The sequence below is a fragment of the Rattus norvegicus genome, chromosome X (genome assembly GCF_021556685.1).
Source record: "Rattus norvegicus strain SHRSP/BbbUtx chromosome X, alternate assembly SHRSP_T2T, whole genome shotgun sequence".
Lineage (NCBI taxonomy): Eukaryota > Metazoa > Chordata > Mammalia > Rodentia > Muridae > Rattus > Rattus norvegicus.
Window position 1 is genome coordinate 159,134,730 of NC_141554.1, and position 13,563 is coordinate 159,148,292.

Here is a 13,563-nt window from a genome sequence, read left to right on the forward strand (position 1 = left end):
ATTATGTTAAGTGCATATATGTTTGTGAACCACATGCATGCCTAGTGTGCAAGGCTAGAACTGGGTATCAAAATCCCATAGGACTGGGGTTACAAATGGTTGTTAGCAGTGTGTGGGTGTTGGGAATCAAATTCAGGTCTTCTGAAAGTGCAGCCAGTACTGCTTCTTCCCGACTATTGTTATCTAGAAGCAACCAACAGGAATGTTGGTATTTGGATCATTATTACATCTTTTAATATTTATAGTTTTTGGCTATAGAAACCTCCCATGAACCACCTTGAACCATACATGCCTCTGACCAGGCATTAAGCACTGTGAGTGCCACTCCTAAAACATACTACCCTGAAATTCTATTTGCTGGAATCCAACTAGTTGAAGACATACAGACTTGTATATATCAACTAATGGCAACATCTTAGGAAACACATTTGTTCTTTAAGTTACATCTTCTATATCAGTTCAATAAGCAACTGTGTATATGTTCCTTCACTTCCATCTGCCTTGTTCATGCTCTCAGAGTGGTGAATCTAAAGGGTAAATTTGTTTGGTGTATCTAAAGGATGAATCTGTTTTATTTCTTCCTCTTCAGTCCATTTTTTCCATAAATTACCACCATTGTTCTGTCAACATATCTAGTTCGTGCCTTTCCCCAAGCCAGGACAATTCCATAACTGTTCTCTGATCTTTAGTGTATTACTACTACCTCAACCCCTAATATCACAGTCCTATATACCTTGCTATATTCTTTCTCTACTATTTTCCCATGTCTCTTAATATAATTTACTTTTATACATAACTTAGAACAAAGTTTAAAAGTGATTTCTCACAGTGACACATACCTTTCATCCTAGCACTGGAAAGAGAGAGGCCAGTTTATCACTGTGAGTTCAAAGTCAGCTTAATCTACATAGCCAGTTCTAGACCTCCCAGGGTTATACAGTGACATCATATCTCAAGAGAAAAGAAAATTTCTTGTGGGATTTACTGTCAATGACCCAGTAGGCTAATTTTGTTGTCCCTGCTACAGTTTTTCTGTGATGGCTAGTTTTATGTCACCTTAGCACAAACTAGAATCTTTGAAGAAGAAGGAATCTCAACTGAGAAAATGCTCCTACCAGAATGGCCTGTGGCCAAGCTTCTGGTATATTTTCTTAATTAGTAATTGATGTCAGAGGATCCAGCTAATTGTGGCTGGTGTCACCATGGACAGGTGGCCTTGGCTTGTATTAGAAATCAGTAAGCCCTGAGGGTCAACAGAAAGAATAGAAACAGGCAACCTCGGGAAGTAGGAGGTGGGAGGGAGCCTCCAGTATGTACCAGAGACCTGGAAGGTGAGAGACTCTCAGGACTCAAAGAGAGGGACCATAGATGAACCAACAGTGGGGAGAGGGAACTCATAGAGACCACCTCCAGCAGAAAAACAGGGCATCAAGTGAAAGATGGGGTTACCATCCTAAAGTCAAAGTTCCATAATTCTTCCTGTCTGAAGTAACTGCAGGGACAAAAATGGAGAAGAGAATGAGAGAAAGGAGGTGCAGTAATAGGCCCAAGTTGGGATCCAGCTCAGGGGAGGCCTAGGGCTCTGAGACTGTTATGATTTTGTGGTGTGTTTGCAGACAGGAGCCTAGCATGGTTGCCCTCTGAGAAGCCCAACAAGCAGCTCAAAGAGTCAGATGCAAATATTTATATTGAACCAATGGTCAAGCTGGGGACCCCTGGGGTTTAATAGGAGGAAAGCTGGAAGAAGCTGAGGAGGAGGGTGGACCAATAGGAAGACCAGCAGTCTCAACTAACCTGGACTCCAGAGATCTCTCAGACACTGAGTCATCAACCAGGCAGCATACACCAGCTGGTCTGACACCCCCAGTACATATACAGCAGAGGACTGCCTGGTCTGGCTTAAGTCAGAGAAGAAGCACCTAACCCTCAAGAGACATGAGATCCCAGGGAGGGGGAAGGTCTGGTTAAGTAGGGTGCAGGGTGGGGACATTCTCTTGGAGACAGGGGGGAGGAGGTATGGTGAGGAGTGGTGGGGGCAGACTGGGAGGGGGATAAAGTCTGGACTGTAAAAAAGGATTAAAGAAAAGAGAGGGAGAGGGAGAGGGAGAGGGAGAGGGAGAGGGAGAGGGAGAGGGAGAGGGAGAGGGAGAGGGAGAGGGAGAGGGAGAGGGAGAGGGAGAGGGAGAGGGAGAGGGAGAGGGAGAGGGAGAGGGAGAGGGAGAGAGGGTGTTGCCCAAGTCTTGGAGAGCAAATCAGTAATCAGCATTCTTCCATGGCCTCTGCATCACATTTTTTCTTTTCTATTTGCTTTCTGATGTTGGGGTGTTATTCTGTTTTCTTCTTATGCTATGATTCTACATTTATACATCTCCCTATGAAGGGATTTTTGTCTTATTTTACATACCTCCTTAACTACAATACTATGAAGTCTTTAAGAACTAAGTGATGTCTTACTTGTCTGTGTAGCTTCATACATATCCCAGAGTCTTACACATACTAAGTTATTATACATGTGTTATTAGGCAGGAGATTCAGTGGAATAAAATATAGTTAAATTTTATTAGGAGTTTCCATCCTATTAAGAAATTTAAGAGGGTTCTTACTATATTACTGAGAGCAAGTATAATGAACATTGCATATTTGTCTTTCTTTCATTAGTAAGTACTATATTATTAGTAAAGAAAGGGTTCAATATATACATATACATTCACATACACACACTCCACACACACACACACACACACACACACACACACACATTCTAACTTGGGCAGTTTAGAATGGTTCCTAAACATGGATATCATATTAGTATGTGTGCTGCTGAGGTAAGCAGTAATACGACTTAGCCTACATTTCATGATCATCCTGCAGCAAGATGAGGGAAAGCAAAACCTAACTGTCCCAGTTACATACGCATGAAAGATCTAGTTCAATTTTTCTGAGCATCTGTCCTTCCTTCACAGTGTTCTAATGGAATCCAGAATAAAATTCATGAACATCACAACAATAATAACAGTGCTACAGAATGAGTCCTTCTGAAAAATTCTAATGGTCTGCAGGCCTTATCCAATTTCTACTTTCTATGTTGCTGCAAGGCAGGCAGCAGCCAGGGTTATTAAATGAAGAACTGAAAAAAAGGTAACAGCTTGTGACTCGTGAAGGTCACTAGATGAATCACTTGTGGAGCCATAAAAAAAGTCAAGATTTTACCTCAGAGTTTTGTACCTCATTTCTCTTTCCGCCCACCTTCTGGGATCTAAGGTGTACTCTCTGCTGTGCTAGGAAAATAATGGTTTCATCAACCTTCTGTACTTCTGTTCTTTCTCTATACTATACTTCAGAATAAGCATAAAGACATTGTACCTATACACACAAAGCCTCGTTTGCTTGTCTGTTTCATTCGACCCTTCTTTCTGGTGACTAATAATTTACTGCACTTCATCTTTGGTCCTCCTCAAGAAGAACCTTCATGTTTTCTCCTCATAGCTCAGTACTTACAGCCTCACTTGCATTCTCTGCCTCCCTCTTCTCCAAAACTCAAAAATATATTATGGAAGATTTCTTTTTATTTGTGTATATGTGAGAGTGGAGGGGTGTGCATTTGAGTGAAGCACTGGTAGAGGCCAGAAGATGGTGGCAGATCTTCTGGAACTATAAGTTCCTGGATACAGAACCCTAATCCTCTCCAACAGCACTAATCACTCCTAACTACTTGCTCAGATTGTCCTTTGCTATCATAACCCATTCTCTATTCTACTTTTCTCAGTTTCATTCCTTCCTATCATTTTTTGTTCCTTTTATATTATCTTACTGTTCACATTTTTAACAACGAACATACCTAGTTTATCATTCTATTGGCTTCATTATATCATTGTGTCTTCTACTCCCATGTAATGTACTCCATCCTTTCTGGAAAGGTGAGAAATACAATGGACTTCCAACATCTTTTCTTCCATCCACTTTAATACAATTGTGACTCCCTTCTCTTCCTAGTCTGATGTTCTATTATACCAAATTCTTCTTTTATATCACATGCATTCAATGCCTGTCCTATTCTCTCTGCCTCCTTTTAAGCATACATATTTTCAAATATAGTGAGAAAAAAATAACTGAATAGTTTTGATGCCAAACCTTTTCTCTGTCACAAAAAAATGTTATTTCTGCACTACCTTCAGAGTTTATCTATCTGCTCTTTTTTGCTCTCTGACAATATGTGCTAGATTATCCAGTTACAGCAGATAGAACCTGACCTTTAACTACTGCAAAGACATTATATAGTCCCTGTTTTCTTTCCTCCATTTTTCTCAGTTTCTTCGTCTCTAAGTTAGAAATAATAATCCCTTGGCCTTACGGTAGTTATGAAGATTATAAAAGTTCAGTGGGTAGAATAATGTCAAGCAGCACTGCATTCCTGTGATACAGATGCTGGTGATTGTAAAGAGCCCTTGCTACTGCAGTGTTCTACTGTTGATTCTTGTCTTTTTTAAATTATCAAACCTTTTACCATATTGATCAGTAATTACAGTGCCTATAAACAATTCCATCCTCATTTCATGGATTATTGCTGCCAATATTTGGCTTAGTTCATTTTTTGAAGAATACTTGGTCCATACACAGAGGTGTGCTTTACCACTCAACCAGGCACTCTCCAATCTCTAAAAGATAGCAATCAAGTTTATTTAACCAAAGGCCATGTTTGTTAACTTTGATACTCAAACATATATCCTCAAGCCATATGTAAATTCTGAATAAAGTTATGGCAAGATCATATATAATTCCATCTAACAATATACATTTCTCTTTCATCCAAACTACATAAATTCTTTCCCTTGTGTTTGAACACTGAGGAAAGGACCAAATTCTTTACTGATACTCAAAACAAACTCTTAACTCTGACCTCATTTAAGATGAAAAAAAAGTCTTCCAATGTAAAATGACACATATTAAACATTTCTATTTCAAAACAGGAGGAATAGAAACATGGATAGGAGATATCTGGTGTATGAAAAGACTAAAACTCAATAGGGAGTAAATTAAATTCTCTACCTTTGTGTTTAGAATCCCAGGACCAGAAAGGACTTAGACAGCCATGATTCTTAGGATTTTTCCAGTTACAGCCTATACGGTTACTTTGGTCTGGCTCTAGTCATTTCCAGCAGCTTTCCTCAGCAGACATTGCATTTTCCTGGCATGTCTAAATTTCTGTATTTTCAGCTTTACTCTCACAGATACACATAACTCTCTCTCAGGGTTACTCCCAGGGAATTTGATCTTGCTATTTATCTCCAAGCCTCCTTGTCTTTCCTTTGAAATCTTAGATGAAGCCTGCATAATCCCATGACTTTTGCATTCTTCATGCCCACAAAGTAGCATCAAATATAAACTATAAATGTCTGTTGCCAGCTTCTATGGTAGAAGAATCCACCTGGACTATGGCAGTAGCGGTTTATAATTCTGGATGAATCTGTAATTGAAGGTTTACACCTGTTAGGTACAGGTCATCTCAATAACTCAAAATTTATAATCATTAATATGGGCAGAAGAGTCAGGAAATATAAACTGATAACAATGAAGCTATCCAAAAGTAATAAAAGTAAGAACAAAAACCAGGAAACTTTCTTTGTTAGAGCAAAGAATATTATATTGCACATGCTTCCAAAATAATCTTCTTTGACGTCAAAATGCCATGACATTTTTCTTAGTCACTGTTCTATTGCTATGAAGAGATGGTATGACCATGGCAACTGTTGTGAAAGAAAGCATTTAATATGATAAACCAAAGAAATTTTCAGTGTATATCCTAAAATCCACAACTTGCAATTTAAGTCCTAGCTCCACTATACTCTGTGTAGGGGTTATCACTCTCTTACCTCATTGTATAGAGGAGGGTCCCATTGTCTACCAGTCTGAGCAGCTTGTTGGGTGTGGTCATATTGTGAGCCACTGATTTTTTACCGTTGTGGAAGAAGGTATCTGGAGTCCATATCTTACTAGCCAGAAGATTATTCAGTGGAAGGATCTTCATTGGTCCATCAAATTTCAGTCTTTCATCATGCCATGTCTGTCTAAAAAACACATCAATAGTATATTCCTAGAACAGAGAGAGAGAGAAAGAAAGAGTGAAACAAAGTTTTAGTAGAAAGATGATAAGGATAAACAATACCCTTGGCAAATCTTAACTGAAATGTTTCCTGTGATAGAGGAGTCTATTGGAAGTACTTACTAGTAAGTATGATAAATGATAATGATCGAAAATCATTGCCGTATTAATCAATTAAATATTGTGTGTGTGTGTTTATAACACATTTTACTTTAAAAGTCACCCCATACATATAATACAAGTTGAGCAAAAGACTTTTCTTCTTTTTGCTATGACAACACTAGTTTAAAAAAACAAACAAACTTCTTTGTCTTTATTTATGAATGATCTCATATAAACATTAGAGGTCATTACACTTGTTACCAGAGAAGTAAAACATATATTTAAATACAAATTTCATCTGAGTCCGAGATCCAGCTTTTTGTATGTATTCAGGAGATCCAAACAAGTCCTCATGCATATAAAGTGATCTCTTCACCCAGGAGAGTGAAGAGATCTCTCTCTCTTTCTTTCTTTCTTTCTTTCTTTCTTTTTTAAAAAATTTTTCTCTTGAACATGATCTCCAAATCTAGAATTCTCCTGGCATATGCAACATTACTGGCCAAGTTGGCAGGAAATCTAGAATACTGGGTGTGATACTCCTGAAAGCAACAGTGCCACAAATGGGATGGGCCCCCAATGAGTGTAACATCTACCTCTAATCCTGGAAGAAAATTGGACTACCCCACTACCCCATAAAAGTGTTCTGTAAAAAGGGGTTTAGAAAAATAGGGTAGGCCTCCACTAACTCAAACAAATACGCTAGGTGGTGTTTGTGAGTTTGCTGCTGTTTAAATGGAAAAAAATTCTCAAGCTATCACAACTCAGCTAGTAAAATTCTAAAATCTTACTGGCTTAATATGTCACAGCAAAAGTACAGATGCGGAGAAAGAGGAACACTCCTCCATTGTTGGTGGGATTGCAGACTGGTACAACCATTCTGGAAATCAGTCTGGAGGTTCCTCAGAAAATTGGACATTGAACTACCTGAGGATCCAGCTATATCTCTCTTGGGCATATACCCAAAAGATGCCCCAACATATAAAAAAGACACATGCTCCACTATGTTCATAGCAGCCTTATTTATAATAGCCAGAAGCTGGAAAGAACCCAGATGCCCTTCAACAGAGGAATGGATACAGAAAATGTGGTACATCTACACAATGGAATATTACTCAGCTATCAAAAACAATGACTTTATGAAATTCGTAGGCAAATGGTTGGAACTGGAAAATATCATCCTGAGTGAGGTAACCCAATCACAGAAAAACACACATGGTATGCACTCATTGATAAGTGGCTATTAGCCCAAATGCTTGAATTACTCTAGATGCCTAGAACAAATGAAACTCAAGACGGATGATCAAAATGTGAATGCTTCACTCCTTCTTTAAAAGGGGAACAAGAATACCCTTGGCAGGGAAGAGAGAGGCAAAGATTAAAACAAACACAGAAGGAACACCCATTCAGAGCCTGCCCCACATGTGGCCCATACATATACAGCCACCCAATTAGACAAGATGGATGAAGCAAAGAAGTGCAGGCCTACAGGAGCCGGATGTAGATCGCTCCTGAGAGACACAGCCAGAACACAGCAAACACAGAGGCGAATGCCAGCAGCAAACCACTGAACTGAGAATAGGACCCCCGTTGAAGGAATCAGAGAAAGAACTGGAAGAGCTTGAAGGGGCTCGAGACCCCATATGTACAACAATGCCAAGCAACCAGAGCTTCCAGGGACTAAGCCACTACCTAAAGACTATACATGGACTGACCCTGGACTCTGACCTCATAGGTAGTAATGAATATCCTAGTAAGAGAAACAGTGGAAGGGGAAGCCCTGGGTCCTGCTAAGACTGAACCCCCAGTGAACTAGATTGTTGGGGGGAGGGCGGCAATGGGGGGAGGATGGGGAGGGGAACACCCATAAGGAAGGGGAAGGGGGAGGGGATGTTTGCCTGGAAACTGGGAAAGGGAATAACACTCGAAATGTATATAAGAAATACTCAAGTTAATTTTTAAAAAAAGATTTTATTATCTCTAAAAAAAAAAAAAAGTACAGGCCAACATGACCTACAACTTCTGGTCAGTTTTTTTTTTAAAGCAAGAGACCCACCGAAGATGAAAACCCCTACATCTAATTACAGACTATAACAAAAACCTTGCTTGGTTTTGGTTAAAAACCAAATTAAAAAAAAATCCCTTCTCCTCTGAGAGCTCAAAGAATCCAGGAAGCGGGGTGGGGGGGGTTGGTAAAAAGATGGAGGATACCAAGAGAACAAGGTTCATGAGAAACCATGCACAGGACTTACACAGTTCTGTACCAGGTCCTCTACATATATATTAAGGCTTCTAATTTAGTGTATTTATGGAATTCTTGGGTGTATAAACAAATGGGTCTCTGATTCTTATGTGTACTCTTAGGGCTTTTTTCTGTCAAAATTTGATGTGATGGGTTTTGTTTTATCTTATTATATTTATTTTGTAAAAAATTATTCTAAAAATAAGACTTTTTAAAAAGTCATTACAGTTGAAAAGAAGAAAAGAATTCTTCACATACAATGAATATGTCTTATAGATAGCCATAAAGCATAAGAACCAAAAGTTTCAATAAATTTAAACATTCAAAGGCTATGTGGATTAAAACTCACTTTGATTTTTAAAAGATATAGACTTTAGGTGCTTTTTATTGAATTTTATTAAAACTTTAAAATTGTGCTTTTTAAAATTATTATATGACTTATATTTGGTAACTGGCAGAGTGCTAAATATAGTTTTACTAAATACCTTTAATTCAATTTTTGAATTTTACCAATTCTAAAAAAAATTAAAATTAAACAAAAAGGACCAAAAAGCACAGAGATATCCTTTAACTAGACAGGTTAAACAATGAAATAGCAGCTAGACATATGTGAAAATCTAAACTACTAACTGCTTCCAATCATACTTTGAATAACTCTTCCCTGAAATGTATTGTTTAATGTATGCTTAATGTGTGTCTTTAACGTCCGAGAACTCTATAAATTAAACAGACTTATCTTTTATGCCCCCCAGCATCCCATTCACATCCTTGCTAAAGAATGGGGAGAACCTAAAATTGGTGCCTGAACTGGAACACCTTTGAGAATCAAGAGGCTTTATAAATAATTGGGACAACAGGTATAAACTGGGACTCTGACCATCTATAAACTAGAACTAGACTGCCATATAAAGCCACAATCTTGAAATGCACCAACCTTAGCAAAGGGGGTGAACTAGATAAAATTAGCAAGGCAGAATCAGCCCATAGCAAAAAGTTCAAAAGGGAAGGGGTAGTGGGAAAGAAAAGCTATTTCTATTGAAATTTGACCTCATCTATTCTTGAATTGATGTTAAAAGGAATAGACAATGTCAGGTTAATCTAAAACTTTAATATTGAGAAACTAACATAAAAATTGGTCTCAAATTCTAAGGGAAGATGAAGTGTGACAAAACGCTTCTGTACACTATAAATGAATTCTCAATGAAAAGAATATTGTAATATGCAACAAAACACCTAAGACAATGGTCATTATCTGCTACAACATATAACAAAATTAGACTCATTCCAAAGACTTCATACAATATAATTACCAAATAGAGATTAAGAAAAATGTGCTGTTAAAATCACAAAGGTCAAGGAGGACAGAAATAAAAAGAACTGTGAAAAACATACTATAGAAGAAAGAATGACCTGAATAAAACTTTAATTGGTAGTAGGTTTGATATTACTAAAGAGAAACTAATGAACTAGTGTATATATGAGGAAAACCTGTTCAGTTTACATTTTATACAGATAAATGGTGGCAAATAAGAGGCTTAATCTTTCCTAACATTTAAAAATGGATAAAAGGGAAAAGTTCAAGTTCCATCCATTTGCCTACGAATTTCATAAAGTCATTGTTTTTGATAGCTGAGTAATATTCCATTGTGTAGATGTACCACATTTTCTGTATCCATTCCTCTGTTGAAGGGCATCTGGGTTCTTTCCAGCTTCTGGCTATTATAAATAAGGCTGCTATGAACATAGTGGAGCACGTGTCCTTTTTATATGTTGGGGCATCTTTTGGGTGTATGCCCAAGAGAGGTATAGCTGGATCCTCAGGTAGTTCAATGTCCAATTTTCTGAGGAACCTCCAGACTGATTTCCAGAATGGTTGTACCAGTCTGCAATCCCACCAACAATGGAGGAGTGTTCCTCTTTCTCCACATCTTCACCAGTATCTGCTGTCACCTGGGTTTTTGATCTTAGCCATTCTCACTGGTGTGAGGTGAAATCTCAGGGTTGTTTTGATTTGCATTTCCCTGATGACTAAGGATGTTGAACATTTCTTTAGGTCCTTCTCAGCCATTTGAGACTAGAACAACTTAAATGGCAGGAGGTACTAAAACATGTGAGGTAATACAGTCTCATAAGTTTTGGAAGGTGTGTGGAGACAGAAAAAGACATCATTTGATTGTCAAGGATATATACTAATATTTAAGGTAATTACTCATGAATGTAATTGAAAGAATATAAACTAAAAGTAGGGAAAACAAGTTTTTTCAATTCTATGAAAATAGGGTAAATCTCAGAAGACATAAAATATTACAACAGATGTTACTGAAAATGATCAAAAATACACAGTATACAGAATATGGACTATGTGACTATGTAATAGCACTTTTGCCTTTCAATAATGAATCATTCTAGATTTTTTTAAAGAAGCATCTCAAGTAGAAAACACAAGTCTTTTGAAAACCACTACATCAGAGACATTCCTTGGTCATCCTATTAGGAATAACAGAGCTGGAAATGTGAATCCTTCCAATATTGTTCATATTGTTTGTCATGGCATTGACTTTCTGGGGTCTTTTGGCATTCAATATGAATTTTAGGACTTTTTATCTAATTCTATGAGAAATGTGTGGTGACTCTAATCATGAATACATTGAATCCATAGAATGATTTAGATATTTGTTATTTTCACAATATTAATTCTGCTAATTGTGAGTATGGGAGATGTTTCTATTTTCTTTTTTTTTTCCTTTTCCCTTTTTGTTTATTGGATATTTTCTTTATTTGCATTTAAAATGCTATTCCCTTTCCTAGTTTCCTCTCTGGAACCCCCCTATCCTGTCCCCCACTCCTGCCTCCATTTGGGTGCATACCCCACCCATCCACCCGCTTCCTCCCATTTCCCTGCCTTGATGTTCCCCTACTCTGGGTGTCCAGCATTGGCAGGACCAAGGGCTTCTCCTTCCATTTGTACCCGACAAGGCCATCCTCAGCTACATATGCAGTTGAAGCCATGGGTTCCTCCATGTGTACTCTCTGGTTGGTGATTTATTGACTGGGAGCTCTGGGGTGTCTGGTTGGTTGGTATTGTTGTTCTTCCTATGGGGTTTTAAAAATCCCTCAGCTACCTCAATCCTTTTTCTAACTCCTCCATTGGGAATCCCTTTCTCAGTCCAGTGGTTGGCTGTGAGCATCCTCATCTGTATGAGTAAGGCTCTGGCAGAGCTTCTCAAGAGACATGCATATCAGGCTCCTGTCAGCATGCACTTCTTGGGATTCACAATAGTGTCTGGGTTTGGTGCCTGCATGTGGAATGGATCCCCATGTGTGGCAGTCTCTGGCCTTTCCTTTAGTCACTGCTCCAAACTTTGTCCCCATATTTCCTCCTGTGAGTATTTTGTTCTTCTGAGAAGTACTGAAGCATCCACACTTTTGTCTTTCTTCTTCTTCTTGAGCATCATGAGGTCTGTGGATTATATCTTGGGTAATTCGAGCTTTTGGGCTAATAGCCACTTATCAATGAGTGCATACCATGTATGTCTTTCTGTGATTGGGTTACCTCACTCAGGATGATATTTTCCAGTCCCAACCATTTGCCTACGAATTTCATAAAGTCATTGTTTTTGATAGCTGAGTAATATTCCATTGTGTAGATGTACCACATTTTCTGTATCCATTCCTCTGTTGAAGGGCATCTGGGTTCTTTCCAGCTTCTGGCTATTATAAATAAGGCTACTATGAACATAGTGGAGCACGTGTCTTTGTTATATGTTGGGGTATCTTTTGGGTATATGCCCAGGAGTGGGATAGCTGGTTTCCTCAGGTAGTGCAATGTTCAATTTTCTGAGGAACCTCCAGACTGATTTCCAGAATGGTTGTACCAGCTTGCAATTCCACCAACAATAGAGGAGTGTTTCTCTTTCTCCACATCCTCGCCAGCATGTGCTTTTTCCATTTTCTTGAGTCTATTTTATTCTTTTTGTTCAGGGATAAGCCACCTGATAGGTTATCTGATCTCAAGTGTTTAACACTTAACCCACACATACATATACACACACATACACACACACACAAACATATTTGAGCAACACTATATAGATTCAGTGAGTTATATATATATATATGTGTGTGTGTGCGTGTGTATACATTGTGTTTATATGTGTGTATGTGTGCGTACAATTAAGGAAAATATAATAAATTTAAGAGGAAATGAGGGAACATGAGAGGAGCTTAGGGATGAATATAGGGGAAATTATGTAAATATAGTATTCATGTATGACATTCTTGAAACAAACTAAGATTTAAAAATCCATTCATTTCTTATTTTTCATAACACTTAAAATATATCTCTATTATACATGTATTAACAATATATAATTGAAATTCATAAGTCAAAAATTAAATTGTATGTAAAATCAACAAACACATAATTTATCAATCAATAAAAGTCAAATTTATAATTTATTCTTAAAAAAATTAAAACCCAATAACCAAGCATGGACTAATGAATACACATAGACTTGTCAATTTAACACATACTAAACTGCCAGAAAAAAATGAGCTATTAGAAAGGATACTTACCTCTGATTTAAAATGATAAATGTTTACATATAAATTCTTGCTTTGGCTTTCTAAAATGGCACTTGGAATGATATTGTTACAGAAGATTTAAGACAGTCATGAGAAAAAGAAAAATCAATGTTTGAAAGTACCTTAAGCTTCTGGAAGGATCACAGAACACATCCAAAGTAAGTAAAGAAAGGGACAACTCACACAAGAGCAAAATTAAATAGAAAACACAGAGAAATAGTGCAAGTCAGACAGACAGATGACAGGCAGGCAGGCAGGTAGGCAAAGGTCACTTTGAAAACACTACTAGTTTTAAAACTTCTCACAAATTTAGTGAAGAAAAAGAAACAAATGTAGAATCATTGTGGAAAGGGCACCAATGAATCATCAATAAAGCAGGTGGTAAGGAATTAAAATTGGGTTTGATTTGATTATTGCACAGCATATGTATGTGGTGAATTATCACACTATAACACTATATGTACATTAAATATTAAATAAAAACAGAGGCAAGGAAGTCAGTTAAGATCTTCTTTCAATTACACATGCCTAAAAGTAT

The 13,563-nt window shown here is 37.6% G+C and overlaps 1 protein-coding gene across 2 annotated transcripts in view; it reads right to left on the reverse strand.

The window, feature by feature from the left end:
- The window catches only part of Gabra3 (gamma-aminobutyric acid type A receptor subunit alpha 3), a 240,372-nt gene that overhangs the window by 70,535 nt on the left and 156,274 nt on the right, over window positions 1–13,563 (reverse strand). For both annotated transcript variants that reach the window (XM_087599124.1, NM_017069.3), the window contains exon 5: window positions 5,871–6,091. In XM_087599124.1, coding sequence (XP_087455250.1) covers window positions 5,871–6,091 — 221 coding nt within the window. The remainder of the gene's footprint in view (window positions 1–5,870; window positions 6,092–13,563) is intronic.